General features: G+C 46.9%; 1 protein-coding gene across 12 annotated transcripts in view; it reads right to left on the bottom strand.

Moving 5' to 3' along the window:
• CUX1 (cut like homeobox 1) overlaps positions 1–25588 on the bottom strand; it is a 360547-nt gene that overhangs the window by 127246 nt on the left and 207713 nt on the right. For all 12 annotated transcript variants that reach the window (XM_044936115.2, XM_025275401.3, XM_025275402.3 and 9 more), the window contains exons 5-8: positions 14610–14747; positions 10708–10831; positions 6965–7041; positions 5206–5272 (exon numbers count right to left, since the gene is read on the bottom strand). In XM_044936115.2, the coding sequence (XP_044792050.1) occupies positions 5206–5272; positions 6965–7041; positions 10708–10831; positions 14610–14747 (406 nt within the window). The remainder of the gene's footprint in view (positions 1–5205; positions 5273–6964; positions 7042–10707; positions 10832–14609; positions 14748–25588) is intronic.

Raw genomic sequence — 25588 nt, 5'->3', positions numbered from 1 at the left:
TCCACGTTAATGTCAGCTGGGGTGCTAAGTCTCTATTTGCTAAGAGAAGGCAGAAGATCTGTACATAGCCTGACCAGCTGAGGAGGAGGTACTTTTTTCACTTAAAAAAAAAAAAAAAAAAAAAGGCAGAGAAATAATTCATTTATTTAACCCAGAAACGGTTATAATCTGAAACCCTGCAATCCTCTTACACAACAACTGTTTTGGCAAGCCCCCTGATGTTCCAACAAATATTAAACTGTGCTTGCCATTTGTCTAAGGAATCTTGCATTAATAAACATGAAGAAGAACACTTTTACCTCCCACTCTCAATGACAGGACAAAACAAAGACCAGCTGTATTCATCAATGAAGCCTTGTTCTGCACATAAAGGCTAATTACATTTCGCTTCAAGCCTACACATGGAAAACTTTCCTGCTGCTGTCCCCGCCGCAGCCAGCGGGCCGGCCCAGCTGACGCAGGCTGACGGCTGCACCCAGTCAGCAGGGGCTCCCGACAGCCTCGCTGCCTCCGACCTGTGGGCTTCGGTCCCCAGTGGGGGCGGCGAGGGATGGTCATCCCAGTGACATCCTCCCAGGGAGGGAGAGGCAACATGTACTCTTCAAACCTTCTGAGGACATGATGCCATTCAGGCCAGACTTGCCCAAGACCCGTAATTTCAGAAACACACACACACCAAGCTCAGGGCAAGCTTGTCGGGAACAGCTTCTATTTGCTGACAACAGAAGAGCTGACAGCTGTCACTGTGCTGGGGGCTGTGGGCATAACTCCTCCTTACCCTCCACTGCCACCCAGAGTTCTGACTGCTATTCTGCCCATTTTACAGGTGAGGAAAGAGAGGCCAGAAATCAAGCAGCTTATCCAAGAACACATGGGGCAGGGACAGCGGACCCGCCACCCCTCCCCGCCATGACCCACTCAAAGCCCATGTTCCATGATGCCTTCCCCACCCACTTTCTGTTCTGCATTTTCTGTCAATACTTAAAAAAAAAATTGTTTTGGCCTTGCTGCTCAGCATATAGGATCTCAGTTCCCTGACCAGGTTGATCAAACCTGTGCCCCTCAAGTGGAAGTGTGGAGTCTTAATCACTGGACTGCCAGGGAAGTTTTTTAAGAAACCCTTTTAAGAATCTCTCCTTTGAGAAGGGAGAAAAATACATTGTTTTGAAATGTTTTAAGACCACTTGTGAGGAGCTTGGGCCCTGGTGGGCTTCTACTGGTAAGTGTTAGACTAGATGGGAAGTTGTCTAGTCGAACACAGGACAAGTAAGTCGGGCCGGAAGCAGACGGTAGAATGACAGACCTTTCCCAGAAAATGAAAAGGGAGGGAACTGAGAGGTGGAGCACGGCAGGGGGCGGCTCCGTGTGGGAGCTCTAAGACTAAAGCGATTGTTTCTGAAGTTAAAAGAAAGTAGCAATTATTATCTCAGGCCATTCTCTACATTTTTTATGGATTACTTCCTCTGGGAATCATCTACAGTAAGGGTTGGGCCCTCAGCTGCCCTGTGCTCGACGTTTGCTTCTATTAATATTTATAATTGCTGACCCCCATCTGGGGCTTCCCTGTTGGTTAACCGGTAAAGAACCTGCCTGCAACGTGGGAGACTTGGGTTTGATTCCCGTGGAGAAGGGAATGGCTACCCACTCTAGTGTTCTTGCCTGGAGAATTCCATGGACAGAGGCTACAGTCCATGGCGTCACAAAAAGTTGGACAGGGCTGACCCCCTTCTGAGTCTCTGTCCAGCCCCGGCACCCACCATGCCCACCTGCCTGGCAGATCAGCCTGTCAGAGCTCCGGGCTTGTCCCCCAGGTGACTGGCCTCGATGCCTGGTGTTTTCACAGATGGAGCTCCTTTGCCGCCAGCAACCCCTGACTCCAGCGCATCTTTGTGCCTCAAATCACAGGTCACCACCTGCAGGAAGGCCTCCTTGACAGCCTCTCCTTTGGCTCCAGCTGGGTGGGGCCTGTGCTAGAGACCCACTATCCCCCTCACCAGCTCCCTCTCCTGCTGGTCCTCCCCTGGCGGTGGGGAGTCCTGGCCAGGGCCCAGAGGAGGGTAAGGTCAGGGGTTGCTGGTACTGCCCTGGAGCCCTGTCCCCTCCCAATACCGGCAGAGTGAGGCCCGGCCAGTGCTTGCTCAGGACACCGGCGTCCAGCTGGTCCTCCCTGTCCCTGTGGCGCCATGTTAAACTCCCTCCTGACCATCCTAGCTGGAGGGGGCTGTCTGTCTTCTGTGGACACCCCGATGCTGCAGATGCTATGCTAATGTCCCCCCGACAGCAGGGATTGTGCTGGATCGCAATGGCTGTTCTCCCTGAGCCTCTCTGAAGGCCTCCAGGAACATCAGTGGAGCTGACGGTGGATCTGGGTTGTGCCCATCTGGCTGACTCTCTCTGTGCCCAGGTACATGCCGCACCTCTTGCCTCCCCACTCATCCGAGGAGACGAGGGTTTCCTGCTACGATCACAGGTGGGGATGCACCCTAAGGGCACCTGTGGCCCCGTCAGCAGGTGGTAACTAGAGCTGCAGTCTGGAGGCAAAGCATTTTACATGACAGAAGAACAGACTCCATGTTTTTTGATTCTATCCTCCATTTACTCTAGTTCAATGAAAAAGCAGAAGTAATGTGTGGATTTTCACTTATGTGTATTTTTTTGGGGGGGGGGAAAAAAAGCTTTCTGGCCTTAAGATACACTGATATGGTGGGACGTAGTCTAGAGATGATTCTCCCTGAGCTTCCATCAACTACTGCCATTTATCAGAGGTCAGTGGGCTCTGATAAGTTCAAGGGAGAGGTCTGGGGTCAGGAGGACCGGCCTCTGGTGCTCTCCTGGGTGGCCTTGCTGATTCAGGTGACCTGAGATTTAACAATCTTACCGTCAAATGATGCAGCTGGCTACCAAAGAATGGACTCAGGCTGGGTTTCCTGCATCAACGAACAGTAACTTAAGGCAACACTGAGGGCTGAAAATCATCCTGTCATCTCAGGAGGCACCTCTGACCCTTCCCAGGGAGCAGACCACCTGGGAGACTGGAATCATCCTTGAGCATCGCACCCTGGCTCCAAGCACAGCAAGGAAAGGCTAGGGATGGGGAGAAGATGCCTTTCCTCCCTCCTCCTTTCCCCAGGCCATCCCGGTCACCACCTTCCTTATATTCTACTTATGACCCAACTAGCTGGTTGCCACTTGCTAAACAGATTTCACAATCACGACCCACAGTTTGGAAACCATGGGCTTAGATGGGCTTCCTGGTTGGCTGTACAAAAGCTGCTGCTTCTTTTTTTTTTTAAAGCCTACAATACCCAGTATTCTCAGGAGGTCTCCCACCCAAGTACTAACCAGGCCCACACCCTGCTTAGTTTCTGAGATTAGACAAGATAGGGTGCGTTTAGCGTGGTATGGCTGGAGACAAAAAAGGTTTTTAAGTGCATAATAAAGCAAACTTTGTTGACTGTAGATACACAAGATGTATCTGTGCCTTTTAGAAAGAGGTGTGGTTTAACAAACATAAATTAACAAAAACTAAGGAAACAATCCAACATATCAGCCCCCAAGGTCTCTATGAATTTTGTCAGCGAGATGATGTGGATAAGAGTGAATGAATCAAGGAATCAGCATAGCATCTTCAGATTAAACTGTTAGAAAAGAAATGCTATAAACTAAGGTTGGAACTATGTATCAGGTTAAAGTATTATAATTTAAAAAAATTCAAATTTACTGAGAAAAACAACCTATGTAGTAGAATAAAGTCTAAGCAGAAATAGTAGAAAAACAAAGATGGCTGGTAGAAAAGGAAACCCAGACACGGACACCTAGGAGAGCCAAGGGGACAGCAGTTGGTGTGGTGCCTCGGAGGATATGTTTGCAGGGGTAAGGAACTCTCAGACTGTGGGCTCAGTGGGGAGGGCATGCCTGTGGCTCATCGACAGTGATGCCCGGGATCAGAAGGGTTAATACCAGAACTGCCAGTTTTCAAAGTGTAATTTTAAGGGTCACGGGACCTTAGAACCAGTCCTTTCTGTACCATCTGAAGTCACATTTTAGCACACTAGGAGAAGAGGGGACAGTGATCTGGAGGGTTCCACCAGGATTTAGATGTGCCAACACGTTGGCCAGAACCACCAAGACTGACTGGGACATTTTAGTCTCTGTGAAGAAGTTCTCTGCTCATGATCGAAATTGGTTCTGACCACCTGGCCCAGCTGCTGAACAATCCAGGCCAAAGGTCAATCCCCGCCACCCCCCCACCCCTGCCCATGTGCCCTGAGAGCAGTTGGCCCAGCAGCAACCTCTGAGGTCGGACTGAAGGTGCTGAGTACCAGAGCCCCACGTGGAGCCGGAGCAGGGGAGGAGGGTGGCGCTATTCAGAGCCACCCCCCCAAAACCCACCAGTGCCCACTGAGGCCTGGTGTGAGCACAGCAGGAGCTGAGTCTTACTGGAGACACAGCTGTTGGGGATGGAGTGGGGTGGGGTAGGGAGTGGTGGATGGGTGTCTGGGGGAGATGGGAGGAGCCTCCCGGGACAGGAAAAAGTAGTTTAGACACTAGCCTGGCATTTTCAGGGAACAATCTGTTACTTTTTTTTCTTTCTTGATTTTATGTCAGTGTGATTTCTTGCTTGCTGGCTGGCAACAGGGTACCTGCAGTGGATCACTGATTCCCTCCCGACAAGACCTTTATCAGATATACCTGCCCAAAGATGCACACACCCCTACTTTGTGTAAGTGTCTGCACATGGACGCCTAGCACCATAAGGTGGGGTTTGAACAGATAGATCGGTGTGGGAGTGGAGGCTTTGGGCACGGGTAGAAGGTGATGCTATTGCCACACACCAGCTCCACAAAACATCCCAAGTATCACACCTTCTCTGTGCTGACGCTTTCCCAAAATTTCTTAGAAAAAGGCACAGTGGTGACGGGGCTTCACAATAATTTGGAAAAAAAGTGTCAGTTGGAAGGGCTGTTCTGAGAGCACCAGACATAGCTTATTGTCACATCTTAGGTTTTAAACTTATGCAAGGAATCATGGGAATGACACTCTGTTCTTTACAGCAGCTCAGACACCAAGTATCTTCTAAACCCTGTACCACTTTGCAAAGTCAATCAACAGGAGGGTGAAGCAGGGAGAACTTTCATGGATTAGCAGTACTGGGAGCTACCTGACCAAATGCATGCGGACAGAGGGAGATGGGCAAAGACTTACTTGGCAGTAATTTCTTCATCATATTTGGTTTTCAGGTCAAATAATTCTGTTCGAGTTTTTTCCAGGGCTGAAAGGCAGAGGACATAAAATCATGATATAAGATACTAATTGTTCCTATTAAATCAGAAAGAAAAAAAAATCATATTCTCATTTCAAAGGAGGCAAAGATTACAAAAGTATCACAGAATGGAAAAGAAAAATCCCCTTCCACTGCTGCTTCATCTCATCCCATGAGCCTCTAATTAGGTAAATTTCCTGGTTTTAAATAAATTTCACTATTTAAAAAATATTTCCATATATAATTACATATATGTTTAAGTGTATATACATATATATATTTTATTTTTACCCACTCCCATAAATTAAAAATATATACACATATGTATATTTTTACCCTCCCCCTCTCCGCCCCGCCCCTAAATACAGACAGTAAAGAATCTGCCTGCAATGCAGGAGACCAGAGTTTGATCCCTGGGTCAGGAAGATCCCCTGGAGAAGGGAATGGCAATTCACTCCAGTACTCTTTCCTAGAGAATTTCATGGACAGAGGAGCCTGGTGGGAAACAGTCCATGGGGTCGCAAAGAGTAGGACATGACTGAGTGAATAACACACACGCACCCATAAATAGGATGATACAAACATCTTCTGAGATTTACACTTTGCCCTGAGCAGAAGCACAGAAATCTCTCTATGCTGGGGCATGACGATGACAGTAACAATTTAGCTCCTGCACAGGGCTTGCCACGCGCCCGGGGCATCAGGATACCTTGAAGGGAAGGTGCTGGGTGAGTAGCTGGGACGTTCCAACTTCAGATAAATACCACCCAGCTGGCCTCCCAAGAGGCAATTACATTCCCATCAATACTGAGTGTGATTCTTTTCTTATACTCTCACCAACACTGGATATTATCAATTGAAAACATTTTTTTTTGACAATCTGACAGGCAAAACAATCTCTCACTGATTTGATTAGCATTTCCCTGCCTATTCAAAATTAACATTTTTTTCATATGCGTATTGGCTGTGTGTTTTTCCTGTAAACTGCTTGTTTCCATCCTTAGCTCCTTGTTCTCCTGGACTGTTCATCTATTATTATTGATTTTTGGGTGATCTTTATATTTTGGGGATCTTACGTATCTGAATTTGTTGTGATTATTTTCTCCCACTCTGTCATTTTTTTTTAAACCTGGATTATGATGTCTTCTGTTATTTTTCCACATTTAAATTAAACATATAGTCCCGTGTCTCTTTCAGAACAAAAAGAAAAAAAGGCAAAAAGAAGTTTAAAGAAAAACCTGAGCATAGATTTTTGGGTACTTTTGCAGTTTTAAAGGTCTGCTGTTACTGTTCTCCTTAACTTCACAGGGTAGAAATAATGGTTTTTTTCCTCCATTATGTTCCAAATGACAAGTCAGCCCTTGACAGTTTCGTGATTTAGACGTGTTTGTTGGAAAAAGAGCAGGAAGAAAGGATGGTTCCTGGCAGTGATGTACATGGAGTTTGCAGCCTCCCACCTTGCCTCGCAGGACTCAGAGTGGGTGACTCACGAAGTTGAGGTGGGAAGGGGGCGGTGTGGGGGAGGGAGGCGAGTGGTGTCTGAGGCACACTGGGGTGTGGGCTGGCTCCCTCCCTCCTCTAGGCTCACCACAGTGGTGGGCGACAGGTGTCAGGGGGACCTGCAGGGACTGGGATGTGGAGTAAACCTGTCCTGGGTCAGTCTGGCCGGCAGTGGCCTGATGGGCAGGCAGAATAGCACACCTGTTTGCAGAGTCTGGACTTTATGTTCGGCTTCTTCTAGCTTTGAGGTGGTGGACATCTGGGTCTCCTGCAGCTTTCTGAAAAGGAAGAGGAGGAAGCCAGATTGGTCATCTTGTTGAGCAGCTCAAATGTCTTGTGGGTTCTGGAACTATGGCCATGAGCTGCCTTTAAACGGCTGGCGGCAGACATGCGGCTGGGTACCACTAGTAACGCCACGAGCCCTGATGCCCTGACTTTTAACCCCCTGACTCTTACCCACACGTCACCCCCCAGGGGAGGTGTACTTCCTGTAGGACCTGATGCAAGGCAATTGATGTAGAAGGTTATCCTAAATGCAGCTTATTCTTGAAATGCCAGTTATTTTAAAAAAAGAAATAAAAGAAAAATCATCATCACGCACTCATTGTTTCCTGAAGTTAGCCCGACAAGAATGATGCATTTGCATTTTGCTGACACGATGAAGGACTTTGCTGGAATAAAGGATGTGCTGAAGAGATGTGGCAGCTGCTCCGTTTCTGTTGGAATGGAATGCGGGTGCAACGCTAGTGCCTAACGGGGGCATTCTGAATGTCTGCAGCCGCATTCCATGTATTTATATTTCCCAGGATCTCCAGATGAATTCCCTGGTCAATAAATAGCATTCCTTCCTCCTCATCGGCAGAAAAATCTCTAAAAATAAGTCTATTATTTTTACATGGTTTGAATGTAACACATGCTCTCATGAAGAAGAAACCTGGGAATACGGAAAAGTAGAAATGGCACAGTTAAAAAAAGACACCCAAATTTCCATCATCTGTGGAAAAGCACAGCTTGCATTTGCACCTATTTCAATTATAAAACTAATAAATGCTCTGTGTTGGGAAAAAAAAACCCTACAAATAGTATAAGAGATGGAAGGTAAACTGTCCTTTCTCTGTCTTGGCTCTATTTGAACTCCTCAGATAGAGTTCTTTTGTAGCTCTTTAGAATTTTTCTTTATTTATAGAAATACAATGTAATATATAATGTACGGTAGCATAATATAAACTCAGATGTGATATATTACAATGTATATAAACAGAAAACCCTTTCTTTTCACACAAAAGGGGTCAGGGCACACGTGTTCTCCTGTAGCTAGCTTTTCCACTTATCTCAGTACTGTGGAAATAGTCTACCCTAGCATATATAACTCTTTCCCATTCTTATTAAATAACTGACTCCACTCAGCTTCTCTGGGCATTTAGATGACTTATCAAATTTCTTTCTACTAAACAATTCTACAGTGATCATCATAGGTATTGTTGCATAATTCTGACAGTGAATTTGTTGAATAAAATTCAAACAGAGGAACTAATAAAGGGTATGTGCAATTGTTTTTGTTGTTTTGATAGATATTCAGAAACTTTCCAACAAAAAGAACCTCACCAATTTAAACTCTTGCCAACAACATTCGAGTGTTCTGCTGTGCCAACACTGGATAAAATTAAACTTAGTTTTATTGTGGAATAAAGCTGAGAATTTCTCTTCGTATGAACTGTCTGTTCCTCTCCTCTGCCCATGTTTTGTAGTGCTGACTTTTTCTTATTAACTTGTAAGAGCTCTTTGTATGTAAGGAAAATTAGCCCTTTCTTTTATGTGGTGCAAATATTTCTTCCCAGTTTTTTGATGGTATAAAAATGTTATTCATCTTTATTTGTTTTTAAAAGTCTGTATGAAATTTTAGGCAGTCATATTTATATAAATTTTCTTTTATGCTTAGAAAGATTTCTCCATTCCAAAATCATTCAAAACAAAGTAAATGCCCATGTTTTCTTCCCATATGTATATGATTTAATTACTGACATTTAAACCCTAATCCATTTCAATTTTTTGGTAAAGAATGAGATAAAGATCTAGCTTTATCCCCCACCCCCCAGTGGTCAACTATTTGTATCTTTCAATATAATCAATCTTTTAACCTAATTTGAAAAACCAACTTAATAATATTAAATTTCTATAGGAATGTATTGTAACACTTCGATAAAGCATGACTTTGCTCTGTGCAGATGTAACCACATTGTCTATAATTCTGTACTATGCGTTTTTCACTTCATATTATGCCAGGTACATTTCTGGGGTTACTGCAAATTCAACAAAACTATCTCTTATGTATCCATTTCTTGTTGGCAGGGCATTTCAATGACTTACATGTCCCCTGTCCCCCAATTTTCAGTAATAGGGTGAGAAATCTCTTTGGGCATAAAGTACTTCCCGAGGAGACATATTTAGCAGCAGTTCCACTTCTGCTGGGTCAAAAGTCCACTCGTCCTTCTGAGCCCTGACTTTGTGGGGCTCTCCCAGCAGTATGGGTGCGGTGTTCCTTGCAGAGCTGGGCTTGGCCTGAATGACTGGCTTTGGTGCTGCAGCAAGGACCTTAGGAGGCCAGGGTGCAGCAGTGGTTTGGGCTCCGGCCCCACCTCTGGGTGCCTGGGTGGGAGAGTGGGGGCAGGTCCCTAACCTGAGGCCTGGTCTCTCCACCTGAAAAATGAGACCGTCAGCTTGGCAGCTCTGTGCTGGACACTAGGTGAGACGATGCCCCGAGAGGGCCTGGCAGTGAGTGCAGCAGGCATTCTTCCTCTTTTCTAAATGAAGCCAGCTTCACGGTGCCCCGGAGAGGCCTTGGTGATGCCTGAGAGCTCCACCGGCCCACCTCATGGAAGTCTAAGCAGCTGCTTCCCAGTCCACGGGAAACAGCCACAGGATGCCATCATGGGCCTGCCTCTCACTTGTAACCAGACATGTAGTGCCTCTCGTTAATGGTCTCATGATTCTCCACGGCAGGCTGAAATTTTTACACTTTGGCTTCACCAGAGTTCTGAGAGCCTGACTTGTGCAATTTGAATTGGTGACTTCAACAGTCCTTATGGTTTTCACAGGAAATCTAACTTTCATTAAGTCGTCACACTAGCTGAAAATCCAACTCGTTATTTGTGGCAAAGTTTTGGGTGAAGCAGGCCAGTGGAAACCTAACACTCACAACCCCTAGATGGTGCATGAACACATTTTACTGATACCAGTGCCAACAAACCAAGATGTTGTGTGTGTGTGTGTGAGAGAGACAGAGACAGAGGGAGATGTTAAAATACTAACATTCCACTGAAGAAGGTAGCAGGAGCCTGGGGTCACCCAGGGCTTCCTAGAGAGGACAGGCAGCAGGAGACAGTCCTGCCCCTTTCATCTCACCTGGGGTACAACCCCCATGTGTCAACCACACAAGCTTTGTGCTCAAGTTCCGCCTCACACAGCCCCAACAGACACACCCTTGGACCACCAGACACCATTCCCCAATGGGGGAGAGACTGGTACACTTCACTCAAGCCCATCTTACAAATTACAGAACAAGGGACACTTATGGTTTTCAAACAAAACTGTGCCTTAGAGCAGGGATCCCCAAGCTCCAGGATCTAATGCCTGATGATCTGAAGTAGAGCCGGTTTAATAATAAGAGAAATAAAGTGCACACAGTAAGTGGAATGTGCTTAAATCATCTTGAAACCATCCGATGCCCACCTCCCTAATTCTGTGGAAAACCAATCTTCCATGAAACCAGTCTCTGGTGCCAAAAAGTTTGGAGGCTACTGCCTTAGAGCCCCTAGGATTCTGATTTCCAACCTGGGCTTGTTTCACAGGATTGCTTTAACAACAACAACAACAAAACTTGTGATATAAACAAGTAAAACCTTACATCGGCACGTGGGTGCCTGCAGACCCCAAAACGTGCTCACCTCTCCTTTTCTGCAAAATCATTTTGTAACTTTTGTTCCTTTTCGAGAGCTATGGTCTCAGCCTGGTTCTTCAGAGTCTGTTCATATTCTCGGATTTTCTCTTTAAGTGCTTTTATCGTAACCTCTGCAGAAGGGGGGGAAAAAAAAACTCCAGTAAGAGAAGCATGGTTCCACACAGCTATATATACTAGGCTTTCGTAACCTAGGAGGATCGGTGTGTTTTAAACTTTAGCTCTTCAACCCTGACACAAAATCAATGGTTACGAGTCCCTTCGGAGACCTTTTACTCCCTAAATGTTAAATTGAACTTTAAACATTTAGGTTGAGGAGGATCAATGGATTTTGCTGGGAAGAAGAACTATGTCTCTCTAATACAACTTAAGAAAAAGAAGGGGGGGAAATCAATGCTAAAATATAATATCATCGTATTGATGAATCTGAAATTAGTCTTCTACTGAGGGAAGATTAATAACGTTTTAGTGTAGGTTTAAGTACTTTCTTACAAATAAAACAGTTCATAATTGTGTGCACATTTTGGAAGAAGCCTACAGACCTCCCCGGCTGTGGGCTGCAGCCCTGCTGTTTCACGAGTGATGAGACACGTGGCGCACTAAGTGGGTCTGGGGCACGTCTCTTTGGCTGGAAGGGACCAGTTCCGGAGCTTGGGTGCTGAGAGCACCCTCCTCCCTGGCCACAGTCTGGCAGACCTGGGCTGCATGTGCAGCGTGGATGACTTAGGGCCCAAGGGAGCCACGTTGGAGGGAGGGCGCGTGCCAGGTGGCGATGCTGCGAGATGAAGCCCCGTGGTACCTGGTGGCAGGGCCCCCCGGAAAGCCCGGGCTCTGCTCTCCACCAAGTGTGTGTTTATGGGCCCAAAATGGGAACACAAGAGCAGATGCAACGAACAGGGCAGGGTCCTAACTCAGACCCATTGGTGGCTAGGGCAGCATCGCTCTACCTGCCTCGGCATGGACACCTCCACCCCGCTGGGGGTGCTGGCCGGCCCCCAGCCAAGTACTGCAGCCCCAGCTCCAAGGTGAGAGAAGTCCTTGAGGGACTACACTTGCTCAGATGAGGATCCATCACATAGGAGGCAGGACTGAGTGCCTTAATGGTCCCAGTACCCGACATGGTGGGCGCTCAGCAGGCTGAGTAGGGTGAGGCCATGAAGGGGCTGCGACAACAGGGCCCCAGGCTCACGTGACAAGGTCGCCTGCCAGGTCTCTGTTCGTGTAAGTGCTTGGACTGGTGGCCTTGGTCCCTTTGGGCTGTAACTCACATTGGCTTCCACTCCCTGAGCTGCACGGACACGCTGGCCCAGGCAGGAGCTTGACAGCCGGGTGTTTATGCCCACGTGACTTATGGAGAAAAGCTAGAAGCTCTTTTGTTAAAATAAGAAACTGGTGCTTTTCTTTAAATGGAACCAGCGAGATCTACTCAGAGGAGGAGAGAGGGAATTAAGACCAATGACCCTGGCAAGGCATCTGAGAGACGAATAGGGGGCTTCCTGCCCCTTGGGCTGAGTGTTTGAGGCTTGGAAGAAATGTATCACAATGGTTAGTGATACACGAACAAAGGGGCGCAGGCTGGGTGGGAGTGGAACGCGTCCAAAACGGACACGTGACAGGTCACCTCTGGAAACACCTGCATATTCTCTTTAGTCGACAGTCTACAGGCTGTAAACAGGCGGCATCTCTGCTTTGAACAATGGGTTGGAGACATCTGGGCAGCCCCTGACCCATCTATGCTCCTTCCAGGGGAGTTTGGGGCACTAGCTGGGAGCTCCACTCTGTCTGATGGGGTCTCTTCACCACCCCCACCCCGGGGGGATTGCTTGGTAAGCCAGGGTGACTTGTGCTGGAGCCTCTGTCCCTCCTCTGCCACCTGGGCCCGGGGCCAGGACATTGCCCTGGGTGTGTTCCACCTGTGCCCCTCCGTGTGAGTGGAGCGGGGTTGGGGTAGGGATGCGGTTAGGTTAGGCGGAGGGCAGGGCGAGCAGTGTGGAGGAGCAGAGGACACTCAAGAGCTCTGCTCCCATTGCGAAGTGGTGGCAACCAAGGGAACCCCCGGCCTGGTCTGCCAGCCTCAGAGCCTTTGTTCTTAAGGCATGGGCTCTCTGTTTCTATTTTTTTGGCTGCGCCTCAGGGTTTGTGGGATCTTAGTTCCCCGACCAGGGATTGAACCCGTGCCCCTTGCAATGGAAGTGTGGAGTCCTAACCACTGGACTGCCAGGGAAGACCCTTGGGCTCTGCATTTCATTTGAAAATGCCCATCAGGTGAGACTTTTGGGGGAGGTGATGGCCTCACACTGGGCAACTGGCCCCCTGGGGTGGGGTGGGTGATGAGGCAGGTGGGGAGGGGGCACACGCCTTTCACCAGAACCAAATCATACTGAAGGAAACCCAGGTGGTGGATTGGTCCAAATAAGATGGCAGGGGTCGCTGGAAGGAAACAACAAGTGCCCCCCTGCTTTGGGTTGGTGCTTCAGAAACATCAGAACCAGAATTTCCGGGTTCTCTTTCCCCTGAGCGTGGGTGATTCTGACCAGAGCCAGGAGGGAGTACTTCTCTCACTGGATGCCCCCCCACCACCTCCACCTAAGTCCACACCTCGCTCCCCAGTAGGACTGAGCTGTTCCTCCAGTCCACAGCCTCTCCACTCCCTGTGGGGCCAGAACGAGGGGGCGTCCCCCAGGAAGGGGTCTTCAGGCTTGTTGCCTCACTGTCCAGGCCTGGACCTTCCTGACTCTTCCTGGGTCCTTTCCGTGGACCATCCCTCCTCGCCAGCCTGGGTCCAAAGGTCTCAGAACCCAAGGATGCTTTTAATTTTTAAATTTTTCTTAAAAAAGCCTTTCTTTCTTTTTAAAAAAAGATTTCTCTTGATGTGGACCATTTTTAAAGTCTTTGTTGAATTTGTTACAGTATCATTTCTGTTTTCTGTTTTGGCCGTGAGGCAGGTGAGATCTTAGCTCTCCTACCAGGGAGTAAATCCACATCTTTTGCATTGGGAGGCGAAGTCTCAACCACTGGGACTGCCAAGGGAAGTCCTTCAAGGATGCTTTTAAAAATTGTCATCAAGTAATTCCTTCTGCAGCCCTCAGGGGAAGTCCCTCAAGCAGGTTGCTCTCTTTTCTGTCACCTTCCTCATCCTTACCCCAGACAAAACCAAAGAGGCCCATTTCCACTTGGACTTGGCTGAGACCCGCCGCGGCTGTCAGATGGGACGGCGCTTTTCTCTAAGACAAGGAAGCCTGAACTGGGACGCATCTGCATCTTAGGTGTAGGAGAGAGTTCTCCGGTCTTCCTTGGCAGGAAAAGCCAGGCAGCCTTTGCCCTCTCTCCTTGTTGACAGCTGGACAACCACACCAAGAGGCTAAGTTTTGTTTTCCTCCTTTAGATTCGTTATGAACAGGTGACCCTGACGAGGACACGGGGGTTCTTAAGTGTGGGGACGTGGAGCCTTCATCTAAAGCCTTAATGTATCAGCAGCAATTATTAAACCACTTACTGGATGTGGCCCTTTGATCATAAGCTGGCTGTCTGACAGGTGCCACCTGCAGGCAACACATCCGTCTTTTAAAGGCAGACCCTATCACACGATGATTCAGGAAGAATTTTTAAAGACTCCTGATCAGTCCCATCAGGGAGGCAATAAAATCATATGTGGACATAGTGTGGAGGAAAAGTTTTCCTTCTCAATAGCTAAGTGTTATTATTATCTCTCTGTAATGACTCCGATTCTTGCCCCACCTGGACTCTATGACATAGGTGACAATCAGAGCTAGTCCCAACAGTATGGGTAAATCAATTAAAAAAAAAAGAAAGAAAGAGAAGAAAAAAAGGAACAGGAGAAAAAAGAAAGAAGAAAAGAAAACATAAGGAACAAATACATCTTCCACCAACCTTGATTTTTCACTTCAGCGAATTCCTTGTTGTACTCTTCGAGCGTTTCCCTAAGTTTTTGGTTCTCTGTCTCAATGTCGTGCAGGCGCTGCACTTTGAGCTGGAGCTGCTGCCCAAGGTCCAGCGCGGGAACGGGATCTGCAAGAGGGACACATGGGTCACCCTCCTCTGGACACACTTGAGCCACCTTTGCAGAGGCTCGGAGCAGGTCACCTGGCTCCCAGGCCGTCAGCTTCCCGGGGCCCCGCTGGGTGGACAGGGTTCATCTCTGCAGCCACTAAGGGACGTACAGGTAGAATCCAGTGCGTAAGAATGGGATGAGATTGACCAGGACTCCCTGGGATCTGCGCAATGCCCTGGCCTGGTGTGACACTTGAAGGATTTTTCATTCCCTGATCTGCTAGGAAGAGTGAGAGATATACATGGTGGCTGGTGGGGTGGGCAGGGGCAGTGGGGGAGCCCAGAAAAATCTCCCAGCACCCGCTCGGAGAAGGCACCAAAAGCCTCAGGTTTCTAATAATTCTTGTGAAGCTGGAAATGAGAGCTGCTGCCCAGAGAGCGTCTGCTCATCACAGAACACTTTTTACGGACATTTTCTCATTTGAGCCCTAGGACAATCCTGGGAGAAAGATGTGTGACATGTATCTCCTTCTTTTCGCTCAAGTCGGAACTAAAGCTCAGGGAGGCAGGGTGATGCGTCCAGGTTTCCAGTTGGTTAGTGGGCAGAGGGCTTTCCCTGGTGGCTCAGAGGTAAAGAATCTGCCTGCCAATGCAGGAGACATGGGTTTGATCCCTGGGTCGGGAAGATCCTCTGGAGAAGGAAATGGCAACCCATTCTGGAATTCTTGTCTGGGAAATGCCATGGACAGAGGAGCCTAGTGGGTTGTAGTCCATGGGGTTGCAAAGAGTCAGAATGACTTAGCAACAACAGCAACAAGGGGCAGAGAGAACTCGGACCTAGATCTGTGCAATCAGTGATCATCCTTCCAATGAGGAAGGTCCCCTGAGGGGGGCTCTTGTAAGATGATCCCCTATTCAGGACAGGACCACTTTCTGTCATGGTCATCCTTTAACTGATGAAGCATGCTCAGGAGACAGTCAGGATTTACTAGCTGGTGATCTGAAGACAGGAGAACCCTGAGTGTCTGCTCACGGTGGTTGTGCCTTTTGCGAGAGGCATACCTGGTGACCAAGCCATGGTGACCTGTACTGGGCCACTGAGCCAGCCTGCCAGGAGGCCACCACACTGCGAATTATGTACAAACAGTAGGAGAATGGAGATCTAGGCCAGGTATGAGAGGCCTTGCAGACAATTCAATGTGCTATCCACCATCATGTTCCTTACAAAAAAACTGGATTAATTAGGTGAACCACTGACTGAAACCACCCATCCTGGCCCAGGCATGATAGTAACCACTTGACATGAATAATCTTACAACAGGAGGTCCTGATAAGAAACTAACAAGCTACCACCAACTGGAAGAATTCAGGAAGGGTCAAAAGGAGAGGGGAGACACCAATCCATACGTCCTACCAACCTCCCAGAATCCTTGTAGGAATCCATCCTGGCAGAGCGAAGTGTGCACCACCAGGAAGGACGCTGAGTTGGAATGACTGGCCAGAAACCTGGGAAGGAATCCCTTCACCATAAAACCTGAGACTGTGAGCCACATGGCGGAGCAGTTCTCCTCGCTCCCTACCCTGACGCTCTCTTCCTGGGTGTCCCTTCCCAGTGAAGTCTCTTGCTTTGTCAGCATGTGTGTCTCCTAGGAAAATTCATTTCCGAGTGTTAGACCAGAGCCCACTCTCGGGCCCTGGAAGGGGTTCCAGTTCCTGTAACGGATTTGGACCTAAAATCGGACACTGTGGACATGGAAATCTACGGTACTAGTGAGGTCTTTGCCTTTACCATTAATTTAGCACAAAATGGCGAGATATTAAATGTTCTTCTGGCATCAACTGGGTCTTTATTTTTATTTCTGCTGCACTTATAATCCACCTGCTGGGCCCCAGTGGGGCACTTCCTCTAGGACTCTCGGGCCCTGTCAGAGCAGAAGCATACCCGAGTCTGCTGGGCTTAGAAGAGATTACGGAAGATATTTCTGGTATGGACGCCAGCATCACTTGTGAGACGGCTGCAAAGATTTAGTCTCTGGGTGAGGAATGCTAAACACCGAGCCCAGTGGATCAACAAGGGTATATATTCAAGCGCTCACTTAATTTTCAAATACCAGTGCCGTTAATTTTTCAGACCACCCCTGGTTCCTGGAAGGGAGGACTCGGCCTACCACGCCTCAGTTGGCAGAGCCACCAGGAGCCAGGAGCGCTCTGAGATGCCAGTGTCTTCGTGGGGTTTACAAAACTCAGGCCCCAGGGCTCGTTCAGTACAGTGTCCAACACCGTCCATCACATGAAACCCCAGTGGCTGGGCACCGATTCTGTGCGTATATACAGCTTATGACTATATCACTGCTTTCTCATTCGTGGCCTCTCATGATTATTTTTATCAGCATTAAAATATTTATATTAAATTAGATCTCAAAAGCTATTTCAGGGATATGGTTCCTTGTAAGTAGGAGTGGTAATAATACTATAGAATGAACATCCTCAGAACATTTCAGGTGCAGTTTTTTATTTTTAAATTTCAGTATCTTCCCTGGACACCTTCCCACGCCCTTCTCCTCTCCCACCATGGTCTCATGCCGGGCAAATGGCCTAAAGGAGATAAAGCAGCATGCCCTTGGCTCCCTCCACGTACGATGACAACTTGAACTTGAAACAGAGATCAGGGAAGAACTGAGGAGAAGGAGAACCACTGTGCTTCTATAAAATTCTATGAATGTCAACTCCTGTAGGTTTCCCGGCACAACTGCCAGTCCAAATTATATTTTTAAAGAGCTAAGCTAGTACACTGCCCTCCATCCCCAAAATTTCTGTTGACAACTCTTCCAGTCCATTCCTTTTAAGAGGCCAGGACCCACTGTATCTGCTTCGAATAAAAAAATAGTTTCCCTCGTTTGATTCAGCAAGGAATTCAGTGACATATAAAAATAGCATGCACATTGTCAAGTGAAGGGTAACTAGGACCTTTAGACAAATTTTCAAAGCATTATATTGTAAATGAAAATTCTAGCACGCTCATAATTATTCATTATGGCATGTATATTTAATTTAACACGATTAAAGGTTAACGCCTAAGTAGCAAAACTGGTCAAAGAATAAAGAATGAACTGGATTCAAACATCTCTATGCATTAAACTTCAAACTTTACTACAGTACAGTTGAATGACTCAACGCCTACAGCATTTGAATATTGTTTTGGATTATGTAAAAGGCATTGCTAAAGTACCTCTTAGGCTTAATTTTTATTACTTGTATTAAAGGAACAGCTAATTACCACATGACAATATAATGACTCTAGCATGTTTGGGCTAGAGACCAAAACAATGAATTTCGGCATGCCAAACCCCAGCCTGCATGTTAATCTAGGGGAAATCATAGCTTTTTGTCTCGTTAATGATTTCCAATGCCATTTAAACCCCACACAAGTATTGTTAGGTCTTATTCTGAACGTCACAAGCCGCCCGTCTCAGCAGCTCCATTAGGGAACTGTCTGGGGGAGGTGAGAGCACACACCCATCCATGGAACAGGAACACACAAAATCCCTGCCACCTCCCAGTCAACGTGCTTTACTGCCGCTGCCATGCTCCCGACGTGACAAACTTGCCAAGTGTTCTACAGCCGTCTCATAGTTCATTCCTGAAACGCTCTTTGAGGCATGTTATAGCTCATTATGCAATACAGGACTCAAAGAATGTAATTATAACAAACAACAACAAGACCATTGCCTGCATGTATTCAGCACCTTCGCCTAAGTACATGGGACATTATCTCATTAATTCTAGCCGTCACAGCCAGAGGTCGGTGGGGAGGGGGCCCTGCAGCATGTCAGGCACTGGCGTCTCACCCAGGGAACACGGGGAGGAGAGAAGTCGGCCAGGCAAACAGGTATGCAAAAGTCTAATTAAGATTTCTGCTTCCTGGACCAGCAGCCGACTAAATTATACTGTCTCTTCAAGTACTAATATAACAAGTCTGTCCTAAGCATCTGTCTGCTCTGGGTAAGACACTGGGATGGACGTCCAGGTGAATCAGGCAGGCCCAACCTCACAGAGATAAACCATGTTCACAAACAACAAATGTAAAGCAAGAAGGGCCAAATGGAAGACCATTTCCAGATGGAGAAACCAGGAAAAGGAGACCTTTTTTTTTTTTTTTTTTTTAAGAGCCAGAGTTTAGACCCATGGAGACTTTGGGGCAGTAAATTCACATGGAAGGAATAGTATGGAGCTAGAAGCAGGGGAGGGCCAGGCGCAGCCACAGAAACAGTTCAGTCCAACTGCTGGCACCCATGTACACACTCTATGACATCAGGACTGTGCCAGGTGCTGGGGGGACATGACGGTGAACAAGACAAAATGCTTGTTCTCAAAGACTTGACATTCTACTGAAGTGAGGGAGACAGACAGACAGCAAAACCAAACAAAACAGGGTGCTTTCAGTACTGCCAAGCGTGAAGATGAGAGGAGACAGTGTGTGGAGAATGGCAAATGGGTCCTGGAGACAGATGGACAGGGAGGGACTCTGAGGGGGTGACCCTGGGGTTGAGATCTGGATGTTGAAGAGGAGAGAATGTGAAGACTCTTGGTAGAGGGAATGGCCATGCAGGGCTCCAGGGGTGAGCGTGAGGAGGCATATATAAGGCCTAGAGAGAAGCTGGTGAGGTATGATGAAAGGAAGGGGAAGTGGCAAAGGACAAGCTGCCAGAGGGGGAGCCCTGAGTGCAAAGATTTAAAGAAAGATATGAACAAAAAAGAGAGGGAGAGAGACAATATGAAGAAGGATCAAACTGAATTTCAGAGCTGAAATTACTGTGTCGGAGATGCCCTGCTGCACGGTAGGCAGTGTGACAGTCTCATAAAAATAGTGTGAGCTAAGGGACTGAGTTTGGATTCAATTCCATTGTGACGGACATAGCCCTCAGAGAATAGGACTCTTGCAAGATGAGCCGCTGCGGCATGAGAGGGAAACTGCAGTGCCATGAAAGTGTTTGTTGGTTTTCTAGCTGCAAAGTATTTAAGAGTTTTAAGCTTAAAGATGAGTTATACAATTTTCTTTTAAAAAGCTAAGAGTTCTAAATGAGCTGCCCTGTTCTGTGATGGCAGATGGCTATCAGTAATATGCTGCCTGGCAGACATTTAAAAAAATATAAACACATAATCTATGCCTTCGAAGTAAATGTGATGTTTTAATACTTAGTGGGGGGAAAAAACTGCTTCTTGAATGAAACTCGTCTACAGTGACAGCATTCTAAAAGCGGATATTTGGAAATGTTCCCATCGTCACATAAACTTATGGGCAAAGACAACATTGTCTACAAAAAAAAACTCAGTGCCTCATATCAAACAAGAGGGAGTAGAGAGAAATGGTTTGGAGTGTGGGCCATACTACATGCTATTGAATCCCAGTTCTGCCACTTACTGGATGTGCAACCTTAGAGAAGCTACTTAATGTCTCCATATTGTACTCTCTTCATCTATAAATTGGGCATAATAATGTGCCATAATATTGTGCCAATATCATTAAGTTGTTGTAAGGATTAATTACCATAATATGTGTATACACTGCCAGGCTCGGAGTTAACACTCAACAGATGTTACCTATTATCAATTAACTCAAACCTGAAGAAATATTTGTCAAAAGGAGTTTCAAACCTATTTGTTGATAATATAAAAAATACAATATCTTCCAACTAGTTAGCAAGAAAAATTGAATACCAAGGTAAATAAAAATGTACTAGCTGAACTTCAACTAATATTTTCTCATAACTGGTATGCAGCTTTCAAAGGTGGAAATCATGTTTTTGTAAAGATTGCTAATAATGTACTGCTTTGGTTTGGTGCTATGTATCTTCGTGAGGATCTTTTCCAGCCATTTATGGCAGCCATTGAAACCAACAACAGAATGAACAGGACTTGGGAGATTTCCACCGCTGGCTATGGCAGATGAACTGGCACCAGACCTGACCTCTGGCCATAAACCAGAATACTAGGCAGTCTAATGAAACCACCATTTACAGATGTTGGACAACCAGCAGAGCAGGACGGTGATCCCCGAGAGAGGGAAACAAGTAAGGTGAGCCCTATGATCACCCTGACTTTCTGCCAGGAAATACTTCCTGGACTGCAGCACAGGCAAGGGGGAAACCCAAGCAGAGCATAATGGTCTTTTGGATTGAGAAGATAGACTTCAGAAGACCAGTAGGCTGAAGTACCTGGAATTTATAGGGCAGAGCACTGGAAAGGAAGGAGATATGCAGAGAAAGAGAGAAATCTGCAGAGGAGTAATCTAAAATCTGTTGATAAAAGATAAGGTACATACGTACATATCAGGTGAAACTCCACAAGGCTCGGCAAAGAACTGCAAGGAAGGTCTAAGTCAACAAATCCTAGAGTTTGCAGAGTGTTAGGAGGCTTTTGAGTTACGACTGGCCTGAGAATAGAGGCTTGTTGAACAGCCAGGACATTCAGTGGAAGACAGCAAAGGGCCACACCAGAGTGGAGGGCTAAGCTAATCCTAAAGTAAAGGCTAGTTTGGACCTGTCCCCAAAGGCATAAAGCATGTCTCTGAATAATTGAGTTGATCTGCAAGTAATTTAACTGCCGGCCCCAAATATTTCAACACTGTTAAGAAAGACAACAAAATCCAGTTAATAATTAAAATGTCCAACATCCAATCAAAAATTACTAGACATGCAAAGAAGGGAAAAAAATCAGTTAATAAAAACAGAACCAGAAATTATAAGAGACAATGGAAGTAGCTGACAAAGACTTAAACAATTATTATAAGCATGCTCAAGGATTAAAGAAAAACATGAACAGAACAAGGAGAGAAATAGAAGCTATGAAGAACCAGATGGAATTCTAGAACTTAAAATACAATATCTGAAATGAAAAAAAAAATTCCCTATAATGGCTTAAGCATTAGACACTGCAAAATAAAAAAGATCATAGAACTAATCCAAAGATATAGTCACAGAAACTATCTAAATAGAAGCACAGAGAAGAGATTGGAAAAAAAACGTTACTAAAACCTCAGCAACTTGTGAAACAATAACAATCTGACATACATGTCCCCAAAAGGGGTGAGGGATGTATTTGAAAGAAGTGGCAAAATTTCCAAAGAAAGCTATAAACCCCCAATCCAAGAAACTCAACAAGATCCAGGCAGGATAAATGCAAAGAACACCAATAAGCAGTCAAATTACTGAAAAGAAGAATAAAAGGAAAGTCTTAAAAGCCAGATAAAAGAAGACTCCTGGGAAGACTCAGTAGTGTTGTCAATTTCCCTCAAATCGATCCATAGATACAGTGGAATCCAGATCAAAATCCTGGCAGGCTTGTTTGTACAAATTGACAAGTCAAGTCTAAAATTTACAAAGAAACTCAATGAATCAAAACAATTTTGAAAAAAAAAAACAGATCAAAGGTAAGGACTTATATATAATCTGATTTCAAAATTGACTAAAAAGGCACAAGAGTCAAGATATGATATTAACATAAGGATAGACATTCAGATCAATGAAATAATAAGCTGGACTTCAGTAAAATAAAAACTTCTGCTCTTTATATGACCAGAAACTGGGAGAAAATATTTGCAGTGAATATATTTGACAGAGGACTTTTGTATCTAGACTATATAAAAGTTAGAATTCAACAGTGGGCCAAACAACCCAGTTTAAAAAATGGGCAGAAGATTTAAACAGATGCCTTAGAAGTGAAGTTCTATGAAGGTCCAAAAGCATGTGAATAAAAATTTAGCATCATTAGTCACTGAGAAAAACACAAGTTAAAATCACAACGAAACACGCTCTGCACTCACGAGAACGTCTAACACCTAAAGCGCTGACACCAACAATCGGTGTGGAGGACGGGGGCAGCTGGAAGCCCACGCGCACGGCGGGAGGGGGCTAAAGCGACACAAGTACTTGGAAAACCACTCGACGGTTCCTTGTCAAGCTCAGCCCACCCCGTGCCCCAGGAATTCTAGTCCTAGCTATTTACCCAAGAGAAGTGAAAACAGACGTCCACATACAGCTGTCTATCAACACTCAGAGCAGGCTTATTCACGACAGCCGCAAACAGTTCAAAAGTCCATGAACAGGTGGATGCGAAGGCAGATTGTTATACATCCACACAGTGAAACACGGCTCCCCAGTAAATGTGGACGAATAGCCCCCAACACACCACACTGAGTGGAGGAAGTCAGATGCATCAGAGTACCTACCCAAGGACCCCATTTATGTGAAACTCCAGAAACGATGAACCTAACCGGGGTTGACAGAAAGCACATCAGAGGTTGCTGGCATTTGAGATTGTGAGGGAACTTTTGAGGGGTTATGGGTGTTCTGTACCCTGACTGTCTGACTGGCCATCGTATCCAATTGTACACAAAACAGGTGTTTTATTGTGTACAGACTATGCCTCAATGAGGTTGATTTTAAAATATATGTATTTTTTACTGAGAGCAAAATGTTTTTTTGTACTGCTAATAAAATGTACATTTTAAGTCCTTTTGAGTCTTCATCACATCCTTTAAATTCTGTTTTTAGTACATGACTGGCAATTATTTCATACACTGCTGTAATGACACATGTACATCATTTAAATAAATAAATAGCATATATTGGGGGGTACAAATTTGAATTTTTTTTTTTACTGTTGGGGGACATGAACAAAAGTAGCTCAGAAAGTCCACTCAGACCGTGGACTTTGTAGAAAGAATGGACAGAGAAGGTGGAGTCAAGGGGGTGAGAAGTAACAGAGGCTTGGATTAGGCGTGGCTGACGGGGTGAGTGGTCAGATTTGGGTTGCATCCTGGAGGCTGGGTCAGCAGGACTCACTAATAGCTCTAAGGTGTGAGAGAGGGAAAGGAGAGCAGGCTGACCCCTGCCTTTGTGGCCAAACCCACTGTGTGCATGGTGGTGTCATCTACTTTCTGGTGGCGGGGAGTGGGGGGCGCGGGGAGATGTCATCTAATTTCTGGTGGGAAGTAGTGCTGTGGGGGACCAGCTGCTCTCCTGTGGCCACATGGCGTCTGCAAGCCTAACAGAGTCAGAGTCACCCAGGGAGAGTCTGGGGAACCCACACTCCTGCAGCGGGAGAGAGGGTCTGAAGAGGAGCATAATGGCGGAGGTGGATTCTGTGGGCACAGTGGACTCTCAGATGAGAGAACTGGCCTGTGGAGGGAGATGCCACCGTCCTCTGAGCACATGTGTCTTCTCAGTGAAATGCGAGGTGTGTGGAGATCAGGGCTGAAGAAAGGCGTGAAACAGCACCTGTAAGGGGGATGCTGGGAATAAGGGTGGGGCCCGTCTGGGCTGCTCTGACCTTATGTAGAACGACCAGTGTGGTTCTGCAGAGATTTGGGACACTGGTGTGGACGCCCTGGTCACTGTCACACCAACAGCCCTGAGGCAGGCACATCCTGGGAGGAGGAAGAGGGCACCACAACCACATGGCAGGACGGGAGCTGTGGGGCTGGGAATCGGGGCTCTGACTCCATCCGGTGGCGGGGTGCTAGGGTGTGTGTGCAGGAGGGCAGCGGGATGCTGGCTGCTTCTGTTGTGAGGGACTGCAAAGACCTGCAAAGACTGACCCCCTGGACCCCAGTCCACCTGTGTGCAGAAGAGGAGGGGATGCGGCCCATGAGCGCCAACCCTGTGACGACATCAGAACGCAGCAGACGCTCCCTCCACCAGGGCACTCTGGGCTAATGTAATCATACGATTACATAATTAACCCAGCTGTCTCATTAAGAAAATCAACTGGAATTCAGGGCATAATTAGTCATACAGCAATTAGCATGCTGATGAGCAACTGATGAGAAGCTGTCTAGATAGCGCGTGTGCCAGGACCACCCCAGTCATGGCAGTGGGGGGAAGACGCCACCCCCGCCCCCACTGCAAGCCAAGTCACCAAGTCGCCACCAGTGAGCTGGGCTGGGGGCCAGGGACAGGAGTCCAGAGGGAGAACCCTGAAGGTGGGGTAGCAAGCGCCTCGGATGCCCATCTTCTCAGGCTGGACTTTCTTCAGTGCGTGTGCAGCTTCTTGCTTGGCTTGCAAATGTTCCGCTCCTCGGGCCCCGAGTTTGTTTCAGGCTGGTTGAGGAGGGTGGAGAGGCGGCCTCCTCTTCCAGCTGCAGTCACCCCAGCACTGGTCAGAGCGTGACCACCCCCTGGCCCCTTCAGACCAGCTCTGGTCCTGCAGCCCAGCAGGGGGAATGGGGGCACCTGCAACCCACAGCTTCACTCCACAGCTGAGGCCCCGTCCCTCTCCTGTCCTGTCATGGAGCCGGTGGTTGATTTTCACATGTGAATGGAGATGTTTCAGGAAGGTAACCTGAAAACATGCAAAGGGGCTCCTGCTATCAGGCTCCGAGGTTAGAGTTCTCTCTGGAGGGACCTGGGCACCCGTGGGCTGCTTGCCAACCCCAGGAGCCTAGAAGACCCGGACTGGAGCAGCCTCCCAGGAGCAGGCTGGGGTGGCCACATCACATGGCCTTCAAAAATGCCACCAAGATGCATGTCAGTGAAAAGCCTGGTATGAGAAGCAAGGGGGTAGTTCTAACAGATTGTAAGACTTCGCTGGTTTTTTTTTTTTTTTTGGCCAGGAGTCTTACTATGCATCCTTCATCAGGGGACAGACAGGAAGAAAAAAGACAGACAGAAAGGAAAAAAGACTGAACAGCGCTTCCGGTAACTGATAGCATGTCTTCACTTTAAACAGCCTGTTGGGCACAAAGGACTGCTCGCTCCGTTATTCTTATGTGCTTGTTTCGTTGTTCAGTCGTGTCCGACTCTTTGCGACACCAGGGACTGTAGCCTGCCAGGCTCCTCTGTCCCTGGGATTCTCCAGGC

This window comes from Bubalus bubalis, chromosome 24 (genome assembly GCF_019923935.1).
Source record: "Bubalus bubalis isolate 160015118507 breed Murrah chromosome 24, NDDB_SH_1, whole genome shotgun sequence".
In the NCBI taxonomy this organism is placed as follows: Eukaryota; Metazoa; Chordata; class Mammalia; order Artiodactyla; family Bovidae; genus Bubalus; species Bubalus bubalis.
Note: the sequence above shows the minus strand (reverse complement) of the source record. Positions and strands in the feature narration are given on the sequence as shown.